Source organism: Chiloscyllium punctatum, chromosome 40 (genome assembly GCF_047496795.1).
Source record: "Chiloscyllium punctatum isolate Juve2018m chromosome 40, sChiPun1.3, whole genome shotgun sequence".
Classification (NCBI taxonomy): Eukaryota; Metazoa; Chordata; class Chondrichthyes; order Orectolobiformes; family Hemiscylliidae; genus Chiloscyllium; species Chiloscyllium punctatum.
Window position 1 is genome coordinate 22,055,646 of NC_092778.1, and position 16,110 is coordinate 22,071,755.

General features: G+C 44.6%; 1 protein-coding gene across 4 annotated transcripts in view; it reads left to right on the plus strand.

Moving 5' to 3' along the window:
• Positions 1–16,110, plus strand: part of LOC140464425 (uncharacterized) — a 409,548-nt gene that overhangs the window by 157,924 nt on the left and 235,514 nt on the right. For all 4 annotated transcript variants that reach the window (XM_072559463.1, XM_072559465.1, XM_072559466.1 and 1 more), the window contains exons 22-23: positions 12,093–12,252; positions 15,089–15,168. In XM_072559463.1, coding sequence (XP_072415564.1) covers positions 12,093–12,252; positions 15,089–15,168 — 240 coding nt within the window. The remainder of the gene's footprint in view (positions 1–12,092; positions 12,253–15,088; positions 15,169–16,110) is intronic.

Below are 16,110 nucleotides of genomic sequence, written 5' to 3' on the forward strand. Positions count from 1 at the left end.
TTCCCCGGGTACAACAGAGTGTTACAACAGAGGGGACATAAATTTAAGGTGAAGGGTGGAAGGTATAGGGGAGATGTCAGGGGTGGGTTCTTTACCCAGAGAGTGGTGGGGGCATGGAATGCGCTGCCCGTGGGAGTGGTAGAGTCAGAATCATTGGCGACCTTTAAGCGGCATTTGGATAGGTACATGGATGGGTGCTTAATCTAGGTTAGAAGTTCGGCACAACATCGTGGGCCGAAGGGCCTGTTCTGTGCTGTATTGTTCTATGTTCTATGTTCTATTAGGGGGCATATTTTTAAAATGAGAGGAGAGAGATTTAAACAGGACATGAGAGGCAACGTTTTTGCACAGAGAGTGGTTCGTTTGTGGAATGAACTCCCAGGGGAAGTGGTGAATGCTGGTACGGTTGCAGCATTTAAAAGACATTTGGATAAGTTCATGAATAAGAACGTTTTGGAGGGATATGGGCCTAGCACAGGCAGGTGGGACTTGTTTAGTTTGGGATTATGGTTGGTATGGACTGGTTGGATTGAAAGGTCTGTTTTGTGCTGTATGACTATGGTAAGTATTAAGCGGGACAATGTGTTCAAGTCGGGAGAAAGTAAGGTCTGCAGCTGCTGGAGATCAGAGTTATGTGTGTAGTGCTGGAAAAGCACAGCAGGTCATAGGCCCTTCCTGATGAAGGACTTATGCCCAAAACATGATTTTCCTGCTCCTCGGATGCTGCCTGACCTGCTGCGCTTTTCCAGCACCACACTCCCGATTGTGTTTGAATCGCCTGCTCTTATTTGAAATAAGTCCCGGCTTTCCATTGCAAAACAATGGTTTGTACCTTTGGTGCTTACTTTGTGTTAATGGCAGTATTTGTGTTAGATATTGCCTGCTGTTACTCAAGAGCCCTCTCTGAGAGGGTGGTCTCAGCTGAATTCAGTGCAGAGGAGCACAGTGGGTTAAGAAGGGATGTAGCTCACTGGCCTCTGTTTCCCCGGGCCCTCCTCTTGCCGAGCTGAGCTTTTCCATGCTGCTTGTCTCTTCCAAACCTTCAACCCTCAGTGGTCACAGCTATCAGCGACCATCTCGCCCTCTTCATAATTGTGAGTTTTCTATGCCTCTTGGACAAGCCCTCCGTGTCATGTCTTGCCCAAAAGGAGGTGCAGTACTCCCTCAGTGCTGCGCAGGAGCAACAGCCTTGATTTTTGTGTTCAAGAAACGGAGTGGGACTTGAACTCACACCCTCACCTCTTGGTGAGAAGGTTCTAATTGACTGAGCCACTGACAGCAGGGCGGACAGGTTGGTGCAGTGATCAAGGTGAGTAATGGAGACTCTAGAAAGGAGGTTAACGTGGGGACACTGGGAAAGAAATGGAGTGGATTGTGTTAACTGATGCAGGGTATTTTAACCGTCTTCCTTTCTCCCTGTCTTCCAATAAGTGGGAGCTGTTAAATTCATAGCCAGTGTGTCATGACTTTTATTTTCCAACGTGACTGCAAAACATGCACTTCAATTAGACTATGGGCTGTCTCAGCAATATACCACAGTTTGATGATAAGTAAAACTGAGATGAAATGTAGTGAAACGTCAAGAATAATCTGCAATGGGTCTACAAATTCATGAGAAGCTGCCAATGAAGAGTACAGATGCATTATTCAGCTGGAAGTATTCCTTATTATTTATTTTTTGAATTGTAGCCAATTTAGTAGTTTCCTCTTTGGGTTTTGGGGATTAGGTTACATCGAGCTGTAGTATCTTTGTTTCTTTTCAAGCTCACCATACAAACGCGGGATACAGGAACAGAAGTAGGCCATTCAGCCCCTCAAGTCTGGTCTGCCATTCATGTGGAATAACTTCATATTTCTGTCTTTGGCACATATCCCTTAATACCATTTGCTTAAGAAAAATGTATCTATCCCATATTCAAAATTAACAACTGATCCAGTATCCACTGCCATTTGTAGAACACCGTTCCAAATCTCTCCCTTTTTTATGCAGGAGTGCCTCCTAACCCCGCTCTTAGATGGTCTAGCCCTAATTCTCAGACTATGTTTTTCTCGAATCCCCGACCAGTGGAAATATGTTTGTATCTTGTCTTTTCCTGTTAAATCCCTGAGGAGTTTGGTCCAGTCACCCCCTAACCTTCTAAATTATAGAGAAAGCATGCATAATTTTTATAATCTCTCCTCAAACTTAATCCCTGAAGTCAAGGCATAATTTTAGTAAAGCTAGGTTGTTTTTCAGAAAGGTTTTTTTCAAAAAGGTTCTTTTTCAGAATGGCAGCCGGTGACGAGCGGTGTCCCGCAGGGTTCGGTGCTGGGGCCACAGCTGTTCGCATTATATATTAATGATTTGGATGAGGGAACCGGGGGCATTCTAGCGAAGTTTGCCGATGATACAAAGTTAGGTAGACAGGCAGGTAGTACTGAGGAAGTGGGGAGGCTACAGAAGGATCTAGACAGGTTGGGAGAGTGGTCCAGGAAATGGCTGATGGAATTTAACGTGAGCAAGTGCGAGGTCTTGCACTTTGGCAAAAAGAATATAGGAATGGACTACTTTCTAAATGGTGAGAAACTTAATAAAGCCAAAGCACAAAGGGATCTGGGAGTGCTAGTCGAGGATTCTCTAAAGGTAAACATGCAGGTTGAGTCTGTGATTAAGAAAGCGAATGCAATGTTGTCTCTTATCTCAAGAGGGTTGGAATATAAAAGCAGAGATGTACTACTAAGACTTTATAAAGCTCTGGTTAGGCCCCATTTGGAGTACTGTGTCCAGGTTTGGTCCCCACACCTCAGGAAGGACATACTGGCACTGGAACGTGTCCAGCGGAGATTCACACGGATGATCCCTGGAATGACAGGTCTAGCATATGAGGAATGGCTGAGGATACTGGGATTGTATTCGTTGGAGTTTAGAAGATTAAGGGGAGATCTAATAGAGACGTACAAAATAATACATGGTTTTGAAAAGGTGGATGCTAGAAAATTGTTTCTGTTAGGCGAGGAGACTAGGACCCGTGGACACAGCCTTAGAATTAGAGGGGGTCATTTCAGAACGGAAATGCGGAGACATTTCTTCAGCCAGAGAGTGGTGGGCCTGTGGAATTCATTGCCACGGAGTGCAGTGGAAGCCGGGACGCGAAATGTCTTCAAGGCCGAGATTGATAGGTTCTTGTTGTCTAGAGGAATTAAGGGCTACGGGGAGAACGCTGGCAAGTGGAGCTGAAATGCGCATCAGCCATGATTGAATGGCGGAGTGGACTCGATGGGCCGAATGGCCTTACTTCCACTCCTATGTCTTATGGTCTTATGGTCTTGTACCCTCTCCAAGGCCAATATGTCCTTCCTGAGGTGTGGGGACCATATCTGCTCATAGGGCTCCCAATGGCAATACAAGTTTTAGTTAAGTTAGTTATTCATTGGTTGCAGGCATCACTCACTAAGGCAGCATTTATTGCCCATTCCAAATTTCCCTTAGAATGTTCTGCTGAATCCACTGCTTGAGCCATTGTAGTCTACATGGTATAGGTATACCCCGTGGTGCTGTTAGAGAGGCAGTTCCAGGCTTTAATGTAGCAAAAGTTAAAGAATGGTGTTGTAGTTCCAAGTCAAGATGATCTGTGACTTGGAAGGGATGGTATTCTCATGCCACAGTTGCTCCTGTACACTGAGAGAGAGGGATTCAGCAATTGTAATTCCCTTGATCGTCAAGGGGAGATGGTCAGATTCCTGTTGGGTTTGGTAATTAGCTGATAATTGTGTGATTTGAACATTTCTTGGCACTTAAAAATCGAAGTCTGAATGTAGTCCAGGTCTTGCTGCGTGAGTATATGGGCTGTTTTGCGTATCTGAAGAGTCGTGAATGTTGCTGAAGGTTTGTGCATTCATCGGGAAACATTCCCTCTAAATGGAGAGAGAGCCATTGATAAAGTAGGTGAAGGCAGTTGGATCTAGGACTCCTGTGGTGATTTTCCCAGGATTTAAGATAAATGCTTTTCACATCTGGGGAATTTGAGAGAAAATTCTGATGTCAGGCTGTGACTTGACCAATGGAGAGACCGAGCGCAAACTTAGGAACCAGTTCAGTGAGCATATATGATCCATAAGTTCCAAACAAACCCATCTTCTGCTCTCTATCCATTTCAACTCCGCCTCCCACTCCCCCAAAGACATGTCCATCCTAGCCCTCCATCAACTCAAGGCCACATGCAAACTGGAGGAAGAACACCTTATCTTCCGTCTTGATAACTTACAACCATACGGCCTTAATATAGAACTCACCAGCTTCCGAATCTCCCCACCCACCCCACCTCATCCCAGGTCCAGCCCTCCCTCTCCATGCCAACTGCATAACCTGACTCTACCTGTCCATCTTCCTTCCAAACTACCTGCTTCACCTTTCCCACTGACCAATTACAGCCACCTCCTACCAGCATCCACCTATTGCCATCCCACACCCCTTCCCCGAGCCCCACCCTCCTCCTCCTATTTATTTTGCAGCCCCCTTCCCCTCCCCAGTCCTGATGAAAGGTTCTGACCTGAAACATTGACTCCCCTCCTCCTCTGCTGCTTGAGCTGCTTTGCTTTCTCCAGCTTTTGTTGGAAAGTAATTGTGAATGCTTCAGCCTTATCTTTTTCATTGATGTGTTGGGCTCCTCCGTCACTGAGGATGGGGAGTTTTGTGGAGCCTCTTTCTACTGTGATTTGTTAAATTGTCCATCACCATTCACACTGGCTGCAGCAGGACTGCAGATCTTAGATCTGATCCATTGGTTGTGGGATCGTTTAGCTTTGTCTGTCACTTGCTGCTTATGCTGTTTAATGTGTAAATAATGCTTTGATGTAGTTTCCTCATGCTGACACCTCATTCATTAATCCTGTGGATTGATGATAGCGGTAGAGTGGACAATGTGCCGGGCCATGAGGTTACAGATTGTGCTGGCATACTATTCTGCTGCTGTTGTTGGCCCACAGCACCTCATGGTTGCCCAGTCTTGTTTGTAGATCTGGCCTATTTAGCACAGTGATAGTGCCACACAACAGATAGAGGGTATTTTCAATGTGAAAATGGAACTTTGTCTTCACAAGGACTATATGGTGGTCACTCTTACCAATACCATCATGGACAGCTGCATCTGCAGCCAGCACTTTGGCAATAATGAGGTCAGATATGGTTTTCCCCCTAGTTAGTTACCTCACCATTTGCTGCAGACCCAATCTAATAGATATGCCCTTTAGAACCCGACCAGCTCAATCAACAACGTTGCTCTTGGTGGTGAACATTGAAATCCCTCATCCAGACTACATTCTGCACTCTTGCCATTCTCAGTGTTTCCTCCATTGGAGTTTAACATGGAAGGAGTACTGATTTGTCAGCAGAGGGTTGATCGGGGAGATGGGAACATTAGTGGTCGGAGGTGTTCTTGTTTGATCTGATACCATAAAATTTCATGAAATCCCGAATCAGTGTTGAGGATGTCCAGAGCAACTCTGTCCCAACTGTATACCATCATGCTGCCATCTCTGCTGGGTCTGTCCCGCCAGTGAAACAGGACCTACCCAGGGATGGTGATGGTGGTGTCTGGGACATTGTCTGTGAGGTACGATTCCATGAGTATGACTGTGTCAGGCTGCTGCTTGACTGACCTGTGAGATAGCACTGCCAATGAACAAATTCAATGCAGGAATAACATTACAACTGACTTCAGGTCACACATGAGTGAATCAATGTATAACTAAAGGGCAGTATTGCTAATTATCACTGGCAGCTGTTTACATCCCCACGCCTCATCTGCAGTAGTCATTGCCCACTCTGTCGTTTTCCAGGAATACTTGGAGGAGGAAACAGATCACAGCACAGGAACTTCATATACACTTTGCAAAACAGTCACTCAATAGTACAGCAGTTGAATATTGCTGAAAAGCGAGACACCCTCAAAGCTTTTCTGCTTGGACTCATCAGGACTGATGTAAGAATGCCAAATTTCAAGCAATCAAACAATTTATACTTCACTGATTAGTTGTTAAACATGCTCTTGACTGGCCAAGATACTGTGGGCTCACAGGCTCTTGGATAGTTCAGGGGAAAAAAAGCATACGAATTGAACATAACCCCTTGGATCTTAGAGAATGGGTTGCTTGTCACTTATAGCAAATATAACTGGACAGCACAAGGAACTTGACTAATTATTTTAAGTTGGGAGTTAACACAATCTGACTGTTCAGGTGTTGCCCACATCATGGAATCACATCTTGACACTTCACATAGTGTTTCGTGTTTTGCAAGTGTGTAGAAAGCTTTGGCTTTGTGTCTTCTGAGCATTAATCTTCAGGACCATTTCAGTGTTGTGTCAGAATGAATTCACTTCATAGGAAGGGGTGCAACAAAGGAAGCTCTGGATAAACTTAGATTCAATGAGATGCATGTTCTAGTCCTCATTCACTTGTTGGGACAGTGAACTGTCCACCATTCGATACAAGTGACGTTGAAGGTCACCGTTTGGGTCTGATGTTGCAGACTCTGGACTTCATAAGTTGTAGTAAGGCGGTACTTAATTCTCTGGGTTGAATTATATTGAGGTCCTGGCAGAGGCTGAAAGCGTGAGTCTGTCCTGTTCAGGCAAGTAATGGGACCCTCCAGAGGTATCTTCCCAGTGGGGCCCAATTCTGTGACCATTGCCCCTGCTATGAATAGCTGCCATTCCCTAACTGGAGGGAGCATAGTCCAACAGCCTCACCCCCCAACAGTGGCTTATAATGAGATGCTGCAACATCACTGACCAGGCACCCTCAAAGAGCGATAAATGGAGGCTGGTGATGCCAGTACTCAGGCTGGCAGACCATTCCAATCTGTGGGAGGGTGGAATTACCTTTGCCACCAGGAGTACCTCTGTGGACTGATGGGAGGGTTCCCAAAAGGAGCCCCATCCTGGCACCCCTCATTGGAAACTCACCATTTGAAAGCGCCCATTCCCCCAGCCATGAGCATCCCTACAGGAGCCAGCATGCATTTGGAGATGGCAATAGGTTGTTAATTGATGACTTAGGGGGCACAGTTGGCTCCAAGCAAGTGGTTGATACCATCTTGTCACACTATTCCCACACCATCTTGCCAGGCTTCCCACTTCCCTGCCATTTCCAAGGGCTTGGTAAAATTCCGAGCTGTACGTTTGCCATGCACCTATCTGCATCTACTCAAACCTGCATCAAACCAAATCTAACACTACATAGAGCCTCTGTTCTCTTTAAAACGGAAACCTAGACTCTTTAATTTCCAATTGACAAGCTAATAACTTGCTTTGAAAGCAGTAACTGGAGCCAAACATAATTTTACTGAATGTCTGCCAGATTCAAAAAGCTGCAATTTAGACATATTTGAATTAATTGCAGCATGTTTGTTTTTGAATTGATTGACTTGACTCATTGAAATGCTTGACAACTGATCAGGTTAATCATGAAAACAGTCTGTGCATTTAGCTGGAGTATGAGTTTTGTGAATGAACCTGGCTTTAAACCCTTGAGTATAATGCTATTGAATCTTTTTTTTAAATCTTGCACTCATCAGGAAAGTTCATATTTCAAAATGAGGTTCTGCTAACCACATCGAAGTCCGGAGGGATGCCAGATATTTGGCCATATATCCCAACGCCTGGTGAATCATATCCCTTTAATTGTTGGCAATAGACACAGTACTAATTATATTCAACTAGATTAGATTTAGGTGAGATTAGATTTTATTGTTCATACTTGCAAAACTCAGAATGTAAGGTCTTGTGGTTCCACAATTGGGCAGCGCCTGGTAACAAACTGAGTGTCCTAAGTATTACACGAATGGGGGCTGTTGTGGCACAATGGTAGTGACCCCAGCTCTGAACGAGGAGGCCTGGAATTCAAGTCCCAGCAGTTCCAGAGATGTATCATAACAAAATATCTTTACATGAGTTGCCAAGTTAAGATGATGTTCAGCTCAATGTGACTTACACTTGCATATATTCATACCTTGTCCTTTGCAGAACAAAACAAAAAGCATTCTAACATTGTTCTTCTTTCAATCAAAGTGTGAAGGACAATAGGCCCTAGGGAATGTCTCAATCAACAAGGGTCAATTTGCCAACCAATCAATGCCCGTATACAGTATGAAGTGTTGTTCCCTTTGGGAATTGGTATTCTTGCAAATTTTAGCCTGCTGAGTGAAATCCAAAAGTCTTCACCAGCATATTCCTGTTTTCAACACTACTCAAATACTGCTCGGCAACTATTCAAATTGCTTATGCTCTGTGACAACATGAAAATGTCAGTTCCAAGTTAAATTTAGGTCACCAATCTCTTACATGTAAATTATAGACACCTGAAAACTTTTCCAACTCTCGCTCTTGATGTAGAGAATAGCGAACAACCTCTTTATAAAATACAGCCAGGGGAAAGCCACAGTCTCTGTGACTGAACTGCTATTACCCATTTACAGCCCACTAAAGTTGAGTTTCAGCACCTCTGACACATAGAAGTAATGATATTTATTTGAATTGACTGGTTATGGAGCTATTAAGGATAGCTATGTAAACATGACTGCAAAGTTCAATTTTATCTCCATATTTTAGTCTCCCTCTTTTGATTACTGTTGCAAATATTTCATGTATACAAAAGGGCTTTTCAATTTGCTCCACTTGGATGTTGGGACTGACACTGGTTTCCGGTCTGCTCAATCACCAGAACTAGAATTCATCTTGGAGTTTATTTTATTAATTTGTTACAGGCTGAGTAAAATTTGTAGCTCTTGGTCTTTGTAAAATAAACTGACATTTGAAAAATAAGAGAAATGCTCAGTTATGTGACGGCAAACTAATAATTTGTATTTCAGCCCTGACAAAATGTTTATTTTTCTAACACCGAGGCCATGCAGCAAGCAAGGTTAAACTAACACCTGATCGGTTATTAAAGCGTGTTGGTTGATGCAATAACTGCCCATCATTTCCAACATGACTGACTTTGACTTTGGCAAAATCTCAGTCAGAAATCTTTGAGGAGATGGTGAACTGCAGTTCACTCAACGACAGGGATGTGTTGAAGCCTTATTCAAGCACACACCATCAATAGCAGAAACTAAAAGGACACAAACACAAAAACACATACTGATTGTCTTCTAAAATGTTAGCAAAATACTGTGGATGCTGGAAATAAAACAGAAATTATGTTGAGATGTTTTTAAAAAACTTGTTCAGAAATGTTATAACATACTTCTGGAGTAGGTGAGTCTTGAATCCAGACCTTCCGGATTAGAGGTAGGGACACTACTACTGAACCACAAGAGCCTTTGACTTTTACGTTTAACAACATTCATATTGAACTACAATTTAAATGACAATGCACATAACTTGATCTGATATGTTTGTGATGTATTCAATTCTCCTCATCTAAGGATGCATTTGTTTGGCAACACGTTTTCATATCTCTGGGTTGACGGTTTGTTAGTTGCAGGATGAAATCCACCCCACCCTTTATCTTGAAGAGATGACTGCAGCATCAGTTTTTCAAACCTGTTGCATTGCAATAATTTTTAGCCATTTTTGAATCAGGCTGTTGATAGATGTTACAACACACCTCTGAAGCAGGTGGGGCTTTAACACAGGCCTTCCAGTCCAGTGGCAGGGACATTACCACTGTGCCGAGGAGTGTGGTGCTGGAAAGGCACAGCCAGTCAGGCAGCAACCGAAGAGTAGGAGAATCTACATTTCAAGCATAAGCCCTTCATCAAGAATGAGGAGATGGCCCACGCAGGTTGAGAGATAAATGGGAGGGGGGTGGGGCTGGGGGAAAGGTACATAGGTAGATGAAGGTGGGGGTGAAGGTGATAGGTTGGAGAGGAGGGTGGAGCGGATAGGTAGGATAGTTCAAAAGGGCGGTGCTGAGTTGGAAGGTTGGACCTGGTATAAGGTGGGGAGAGGGGAGATGTGGAAACTGGTGAAATCCACATTGACCCCGTGTGGTTGGAGGGTCCCAAGGTGGAAGATGAGCCATTCTTCCTCCAGGCATTGGGTGGTTAGGGTTTGGCGATGGAGGCGGCCTAGGACTTGCATGTCCTTGGCGGAGTGGGAGGGGGAGTTTAAGTGTTTGGCTATAAGGCGGTGGGGTTTTTTAGTGCGTGTGTCCCAGAGATGTTCTCTGAAATGTTCCGCAAGTTGGCATCCTATCTCCCCAATGTAAAGGGGAACACATCAGGAGCAAAGGATACAGTAGATCATGTGTGTAAGGACAGGTAAATTTCTGTTGGATGGGGAAGGATCCTTTGGGGCCTTGGACAGAGGTAAGGATGGAGGTGTGGGTGCAGATTTTCCACTTCTTGCAGTGGCAGGGTAAGGTGCTGGGAGTGCAGGGTGGGTAGGTGGGGGCCGTGAACCTAACAAGGGAGTCGTGGAGGAAATGGTCTCTCCGGAATGCAGATAGGGGTTGGAGGGAAATATATGCCTGGTGGTGGGGTCTGTTTGTAGGTGGTGGAAATAGCAGCAGATGATGCGGTGTATCTGGAGGTTAGTAAGGTGAAAGTTGAGGACCAGGGGGGTTCTGTCCTTGTGATTGGAGTGGTTAGATTCAAGGGCAGAGGTACAGGAAGTGGCTGAGATGCGCCAGAGGGCATTGTCAACCACATGGGAGGGGAAATTACATCTTTGGAGGAGGTGGGACTTGAACCCAAGCTTCTTGGTCCAGAAACAGGGACATTTTGGGCGGCACGGTGGCACAGTGGTTAGCACTGCTGCCTCACAGCGCCAGAGACCCGGGTTCAATTCCCGCCTCAGGCGACTGACTGTGTGGAGTTTGCACATTCTCCCCGTGACTGCGTGGGTTTCCTCCGGGTGCTCCGGTTTCCTCCCACAGTCCAAAGATGTGCAGGTCAGGTGAATTGGCCATGCTAAATTGCCCGTAGTGTTAGGTAAGGGGTAGATGTAGATGTAGGGGTATGGGTGGGTTGCGCTTCGGCGGGGCGGTGTGGACTTGTTGGGCCGAAGGGCCTGTTTCCACACTGTAAGTAATCTAATCTAATCTAATCTAATCTAATTAACACTGTGCCACAGGTGTTCTTTGCACAACTTTATAATCTTGTCATTTCATTAGGGGATTTAAAAATAAAAATGCTCCTAAAATTTTAAGCAATATTTGAATATTTCGGAATAATATAATATTTTGATGCAAACACACAAACACTATAGTGTAGAAACAGGCCATTTAGCCCATTGAGTCCACACTGACCCTATGAAGAGTATGCTAACCAGACCCTCGCTGCTATCCTAATCCCTATAATCCACCTAACCTGCACATGTTTGGACTGTGCTGAAAAATGTGTTGCTGGAAAAGCGCAGCAGGTCAGGCAGCATCCAAGAATCAGGAGAATCGACATTTCGGGCATAAGCCCTTCTTCAGATTCCTAATGCTTATGCCCGAAACGTCGATTCTCCTTCTCTTTGGATGCTGCCTGACCTGCTGCGCTTTTCCAACAATACATTTTCAGCTCTGATCTCCAGCATCCACAGTCCTCACTTTCTCCATGCTTGGACTGTGGGTGGGGGAAACCCATGCAGACGCAGGGCGAATGTGCAAACTCCACACAGTCACCCGAGACTGTAATTGAACCCGGGTCCCTGGCGCTGTGAGGTAGCAGTGCTAGCCTCACAGCGCCAGGGTCCTGGGTTCGATTCCGGCCTGTCTGTGTGGAATTTGCACATTCTCCCCGTGTCTGCGTGGGTTTCCTCCAGGTGCTCCGGTTTCCTCCCACAGTCACAAAGATGTGCATGTCAGGTGAATTGGCCATGCTAAATTGCTGACAGTGTTAGGTGCAATAGTCAGGGGTAAATATAGGGTTTGGGTGGGTTTCTCTTTGGAGGGGAGTGTGGACTTGTTGGGCCGAAGGGTCTGTTTCCACACTGTAGAGGATCTAATCTAATCTAATCTAAAAAAACCACTATGCCACCGTGCTCTGCAATTAACCCAAAAGTATTGATGCCATCTGTATTGGAGCACTTTGTTAGCACCTCTTCTTAGTAGGTGTTTTTCTAAATATTGCCTTTATATACAGGACAGTTCAACCTGACAACTGCATTTCTCTTTTTCAGAAGAACAGCTGGTTTCCGGCTGAGGCTACACTGCACTTTTTCATGGGAACCCCAAAGTCAGTTGTCAACAGGGATGTGGCTGTTGACTTTCAGTTGAACTACTCAAAGCGAAAATTATCAGCGAAAATTATTCATCCAAAGCGAAAGATAAAAATAGATGGTAAGCTGAGTTGTGTAGCTTTTTCCTTATAGAACTCTAGAAGTTTTGCGAAAGCAAAGTTTGTTGGAACAGTTAGACTGTGCTTGCTCATCACAATGAGTGTGCATTGGTCATAAACACTGAGACTTCACCTGATCTCCCAGCTTCTATTTCCTATGTGCATTCATCAGGGAGATCACATTTCTACAAATGTAGAAGGTCTCAACGATCAGGTGAGTTTGTATTAACAAATCAAATTTATAGCAGTGCAGCTCAGGTAGAGACCGAATTACTATATATATAAAAAAAGGGAAAGTTTGTTTCCAATGGCTGGCAAGTCCAGAACCAAGGGTCACAGTGTAAGGATGTAGGGTAAGCCATTTTGGACTGAGACAACGAGACGTTTATTCACCCAGAGAGGAATTCTCTGCCACAAAAAGTGACTGAGGCCAGAAGGTCTCCATGAAGGAGATATCATTCTGTGGGATCAAGGGATCAAAGGGTATCGGCGAAAGCAGAAACAGAGGACTGAGTTAGCTGATCAGCTATGATCATGTTGAAAATGACGGAGCAGTTCCAAATGACCGAATGACCTACTCTAGCTCCATTTTTATTCTGTTTCCATATCTGTTGATAACATCCACCCCCGCCCTCACCTCAGTTGGTTGTGCAATTTTGGGACACTCAGCCTTGGAGGCTGGTGGGGATGGGATTATACAAAGAGGTAGATACTTTCTTATTCAGCTGGGGAATCCACGGTTATCAGGTGTAGATGGAATTGAGACGCAAGTCAACCTTGATCACATCAAATGGCAAAGCAGGCTTGTGGGGCTGAATAGCTTACTCCTCCTATTTCAGATGTCAGGATGGTGGTGCTGTTTTTTTTTTAAACAAAGCAAGCATCAAAGGGACACTTTCCTCTTTGATGTTTTAATGGTAAATATAACTGGTTGGGGATGTGGGAAGTGGGGTGGATTGTCTAACCTCTTTTCTAGCTGTTTATGTTAAAGGTTGTCACTTGATGCCAAATAATTACTGAATAATCAGGAGGACCTTTCAAAACGAGTTTTCAAATTCTGTGCATTAGCCTCTCTCCCCTCTCTTTACACCTTGCTGTTGTCCTTATTAAAAATATTGTTTGGGAATTCTTTAGACCATCTATCCTTAGCAGATCAGGCAGCATTCAAGGAGCAGGAAAATCGACGTTTCGGGCAAAAGCCCTTCATCAGGAATGAAAGGCTTCCTGATAAAGGGTTTTTGCCCGAAACATCGATTTTCCTGCTCCTCGGATGCTGCCTGACCTGCTGTGCTCTTCCAGCATCACTCTAATCTCATCTCGAATCTCCAGCATCTGCAGTCCTCACTTTCGCCATCTATCCTAGCAGTTTATTCTGTGACTCAGGGTCAAATGTTTTCTCATTGTAAATCGATAGCAAATGTGATGGCACCAATGAAGAGAGAAGCAGAGTTAATGCCTCAGGTCATAGATCCATCATCAGAATGTTGTTGGAAGGTCATGGATTTGGAGCGTGCACGCGGATGTGCAGATGCTGCCTGACCTGACGATTTGCCGCAGTCTCTGTTCTGATTTCAGATTTCTAGCATCCACAGTAAACATATCACCCTGATCCGTGGCCAACATCTCTATCCCAGTGTGCCAGCACAGCTCAGCGCATGCTTGCAGAACAGCACCTCATTTTCTGCTTGGAAACTCTACCAATTCAATATCAATTTCAACAATTTTAGAGCTTGAGGCACCTTCTCCCATGTCCTTACCCCAACCCCACACACCAAACCTTATAATCGCATAGGTAAAAACAATGACTGCAGATGCTGGAAACCAGATTCTGGATTAGTGGTACTGGAAGAGCACAGCAGTTCAGGCAACATCCAAGTAGCTTCGAAATCGACGTTTCGGGCAAAAGCCCTTCAACAGGAATAAAGGCAGTGAGCCTGAAGCATGGAGAGATGCTTCAGGCTCACTGCCTTTATTCCTGATGAAGGGCTTTTGCCCAAAACGTCGATTTCGAAGCTACTTGGATGTTGCCTGAACTGCTGTGCTCTTCCAGCACCACTAATCCGGAATCTTATAATCACATAGTCTGCTATTACACACATTGTTAGCCACTAACAGTCCCTATTCGTAGCTTTTTATTCTCTCGGGTTGATTGTTATCCACTCCTTTGTCCGTTTGTTCTTCTCTCTTTGGGCTCTATCTCTGCCTATAATTTATTTCACCGCCCCCTCCAAATAAAACAACCAAAGCTTCGTATATATTTCCTAGCTTTTCCTAGCCACCATCAGTTCTGAGGAACGGTCACTGGACCCAAATCATTTACTTTGATTTATTTCATAGACTCTGCCAGTCCTGTTGAGCTTTTCTAGCAATTTCTGTTTTTGTTATTGATTTCCAGCTCCTTCGGTTTTTATTTCAGAATTTGCTTTTGGGGTTGTCTGACGGCAGTTGTGTGTAGCTCCCTCGCTGTGTCCAAGGCGTTAAATAAATGCAGGCTGTTGTTGTGCCAAATATTTGTCCAGTTCCTTTTTGAACTGCATTCATGCTCCCTTTAATTAGTTTTATTGGCTGAAGGTTAGGTTATAGTGCTGCACAGTAAACTCATGGGAGGCTGCTGCAGCTTTAACTGTTCTTCATTCTGGGAAAGGTGCCATTGTTGTGGCTGGGTTCTGCTCCCCACCTCTGCTATAAAAGTGTTCAATAGTACTAGGATCGACAGGGAAAAAAAAAAGTCCTGTTTTCCCAAAGGCAACATGCTCTGGAAAGTTTTACAATGCAGCTGCAGTCATATTGGCGTATGTGTTATGCACACAGCTAATGCTCTTGGTTTTGATTTTGCAGGAGAGATTACAAAAATGAAACACTCCCGCACAGGACAGCTGGAAGTCCTCATTGATGACAAAGACTTGTATTATGTTAAGGTAGAGTTGGCAAGTCACTTTCACAAGAACGCCAGTGTTGGAGTGTATTTGCAGCACATGTGTTACCCTGCTGTGTTCATATGGCTTGTTCCTATTTGCTCTGTTCAGAGTAATCTAAATCTCCAACGTTCCAGCATCAATCAATTTGCAATTGTTGCTGTAAAGTCATTAGTCTGTTGTTGATTGCTGCTGATTTACAGAGAACTGTGAATGTTTTCATTTCGCCCTTCAAATTGTGCGTGGTATGATATGGCAGACTTCTTGCAAATGTTGGTAAATGTAACAGCAGCGCGAGTTGGGCTTAAAGAGGAATAAATCAGACAGGATACATTATAAATAGATGGGCAGCATCCCTATCTCTGGGTCAGGTGTTGGTTCACTGGTGTGAGTCCCATGTTAGATCTTTGTGAATACACATCCAATGTGGCCAAATGGCCTGATTATTCATCTGCAAAACCTTCAAGTATGCCTGATGGCAGGTAACAGGAGTAGGAGGGTGTCCTGGCCAGCTGTCCTGCAGAAGGCAGTGGCAAACCATTGGAATACCTCACCGATGAGGGTGTGCCGACTCAGTGTCAATCCGTAACCCAACTTCCAGAAATGAGGATGGGAGAAAAGGCAGGCAGACATTATAAAGTGTGGAGGTCCAAAAATGGCTTGGAGGTCCAGTCATTAATATGTCATGAAAAAGGAGAGAAAGAGATGAAAGTACTCATGGAATAGTGGCCTAAATATCATGAGCACTTGAAGCCAAGTTTGGATAGGAGTCAAGCCTCAGCTGCACGAAGCCCTGATTAGATTACACCTCACGTACCACATGTTATAAAGGATCTATTGGCATTGTAGAGAGTGCAGCCTTGGATTACCAGAAGGATTCTTCCACCCAAGGCACAGAAAGGTTATGGGGACCAAGTGCTAGAAAAAGGGGTGAGAATGGTTAGA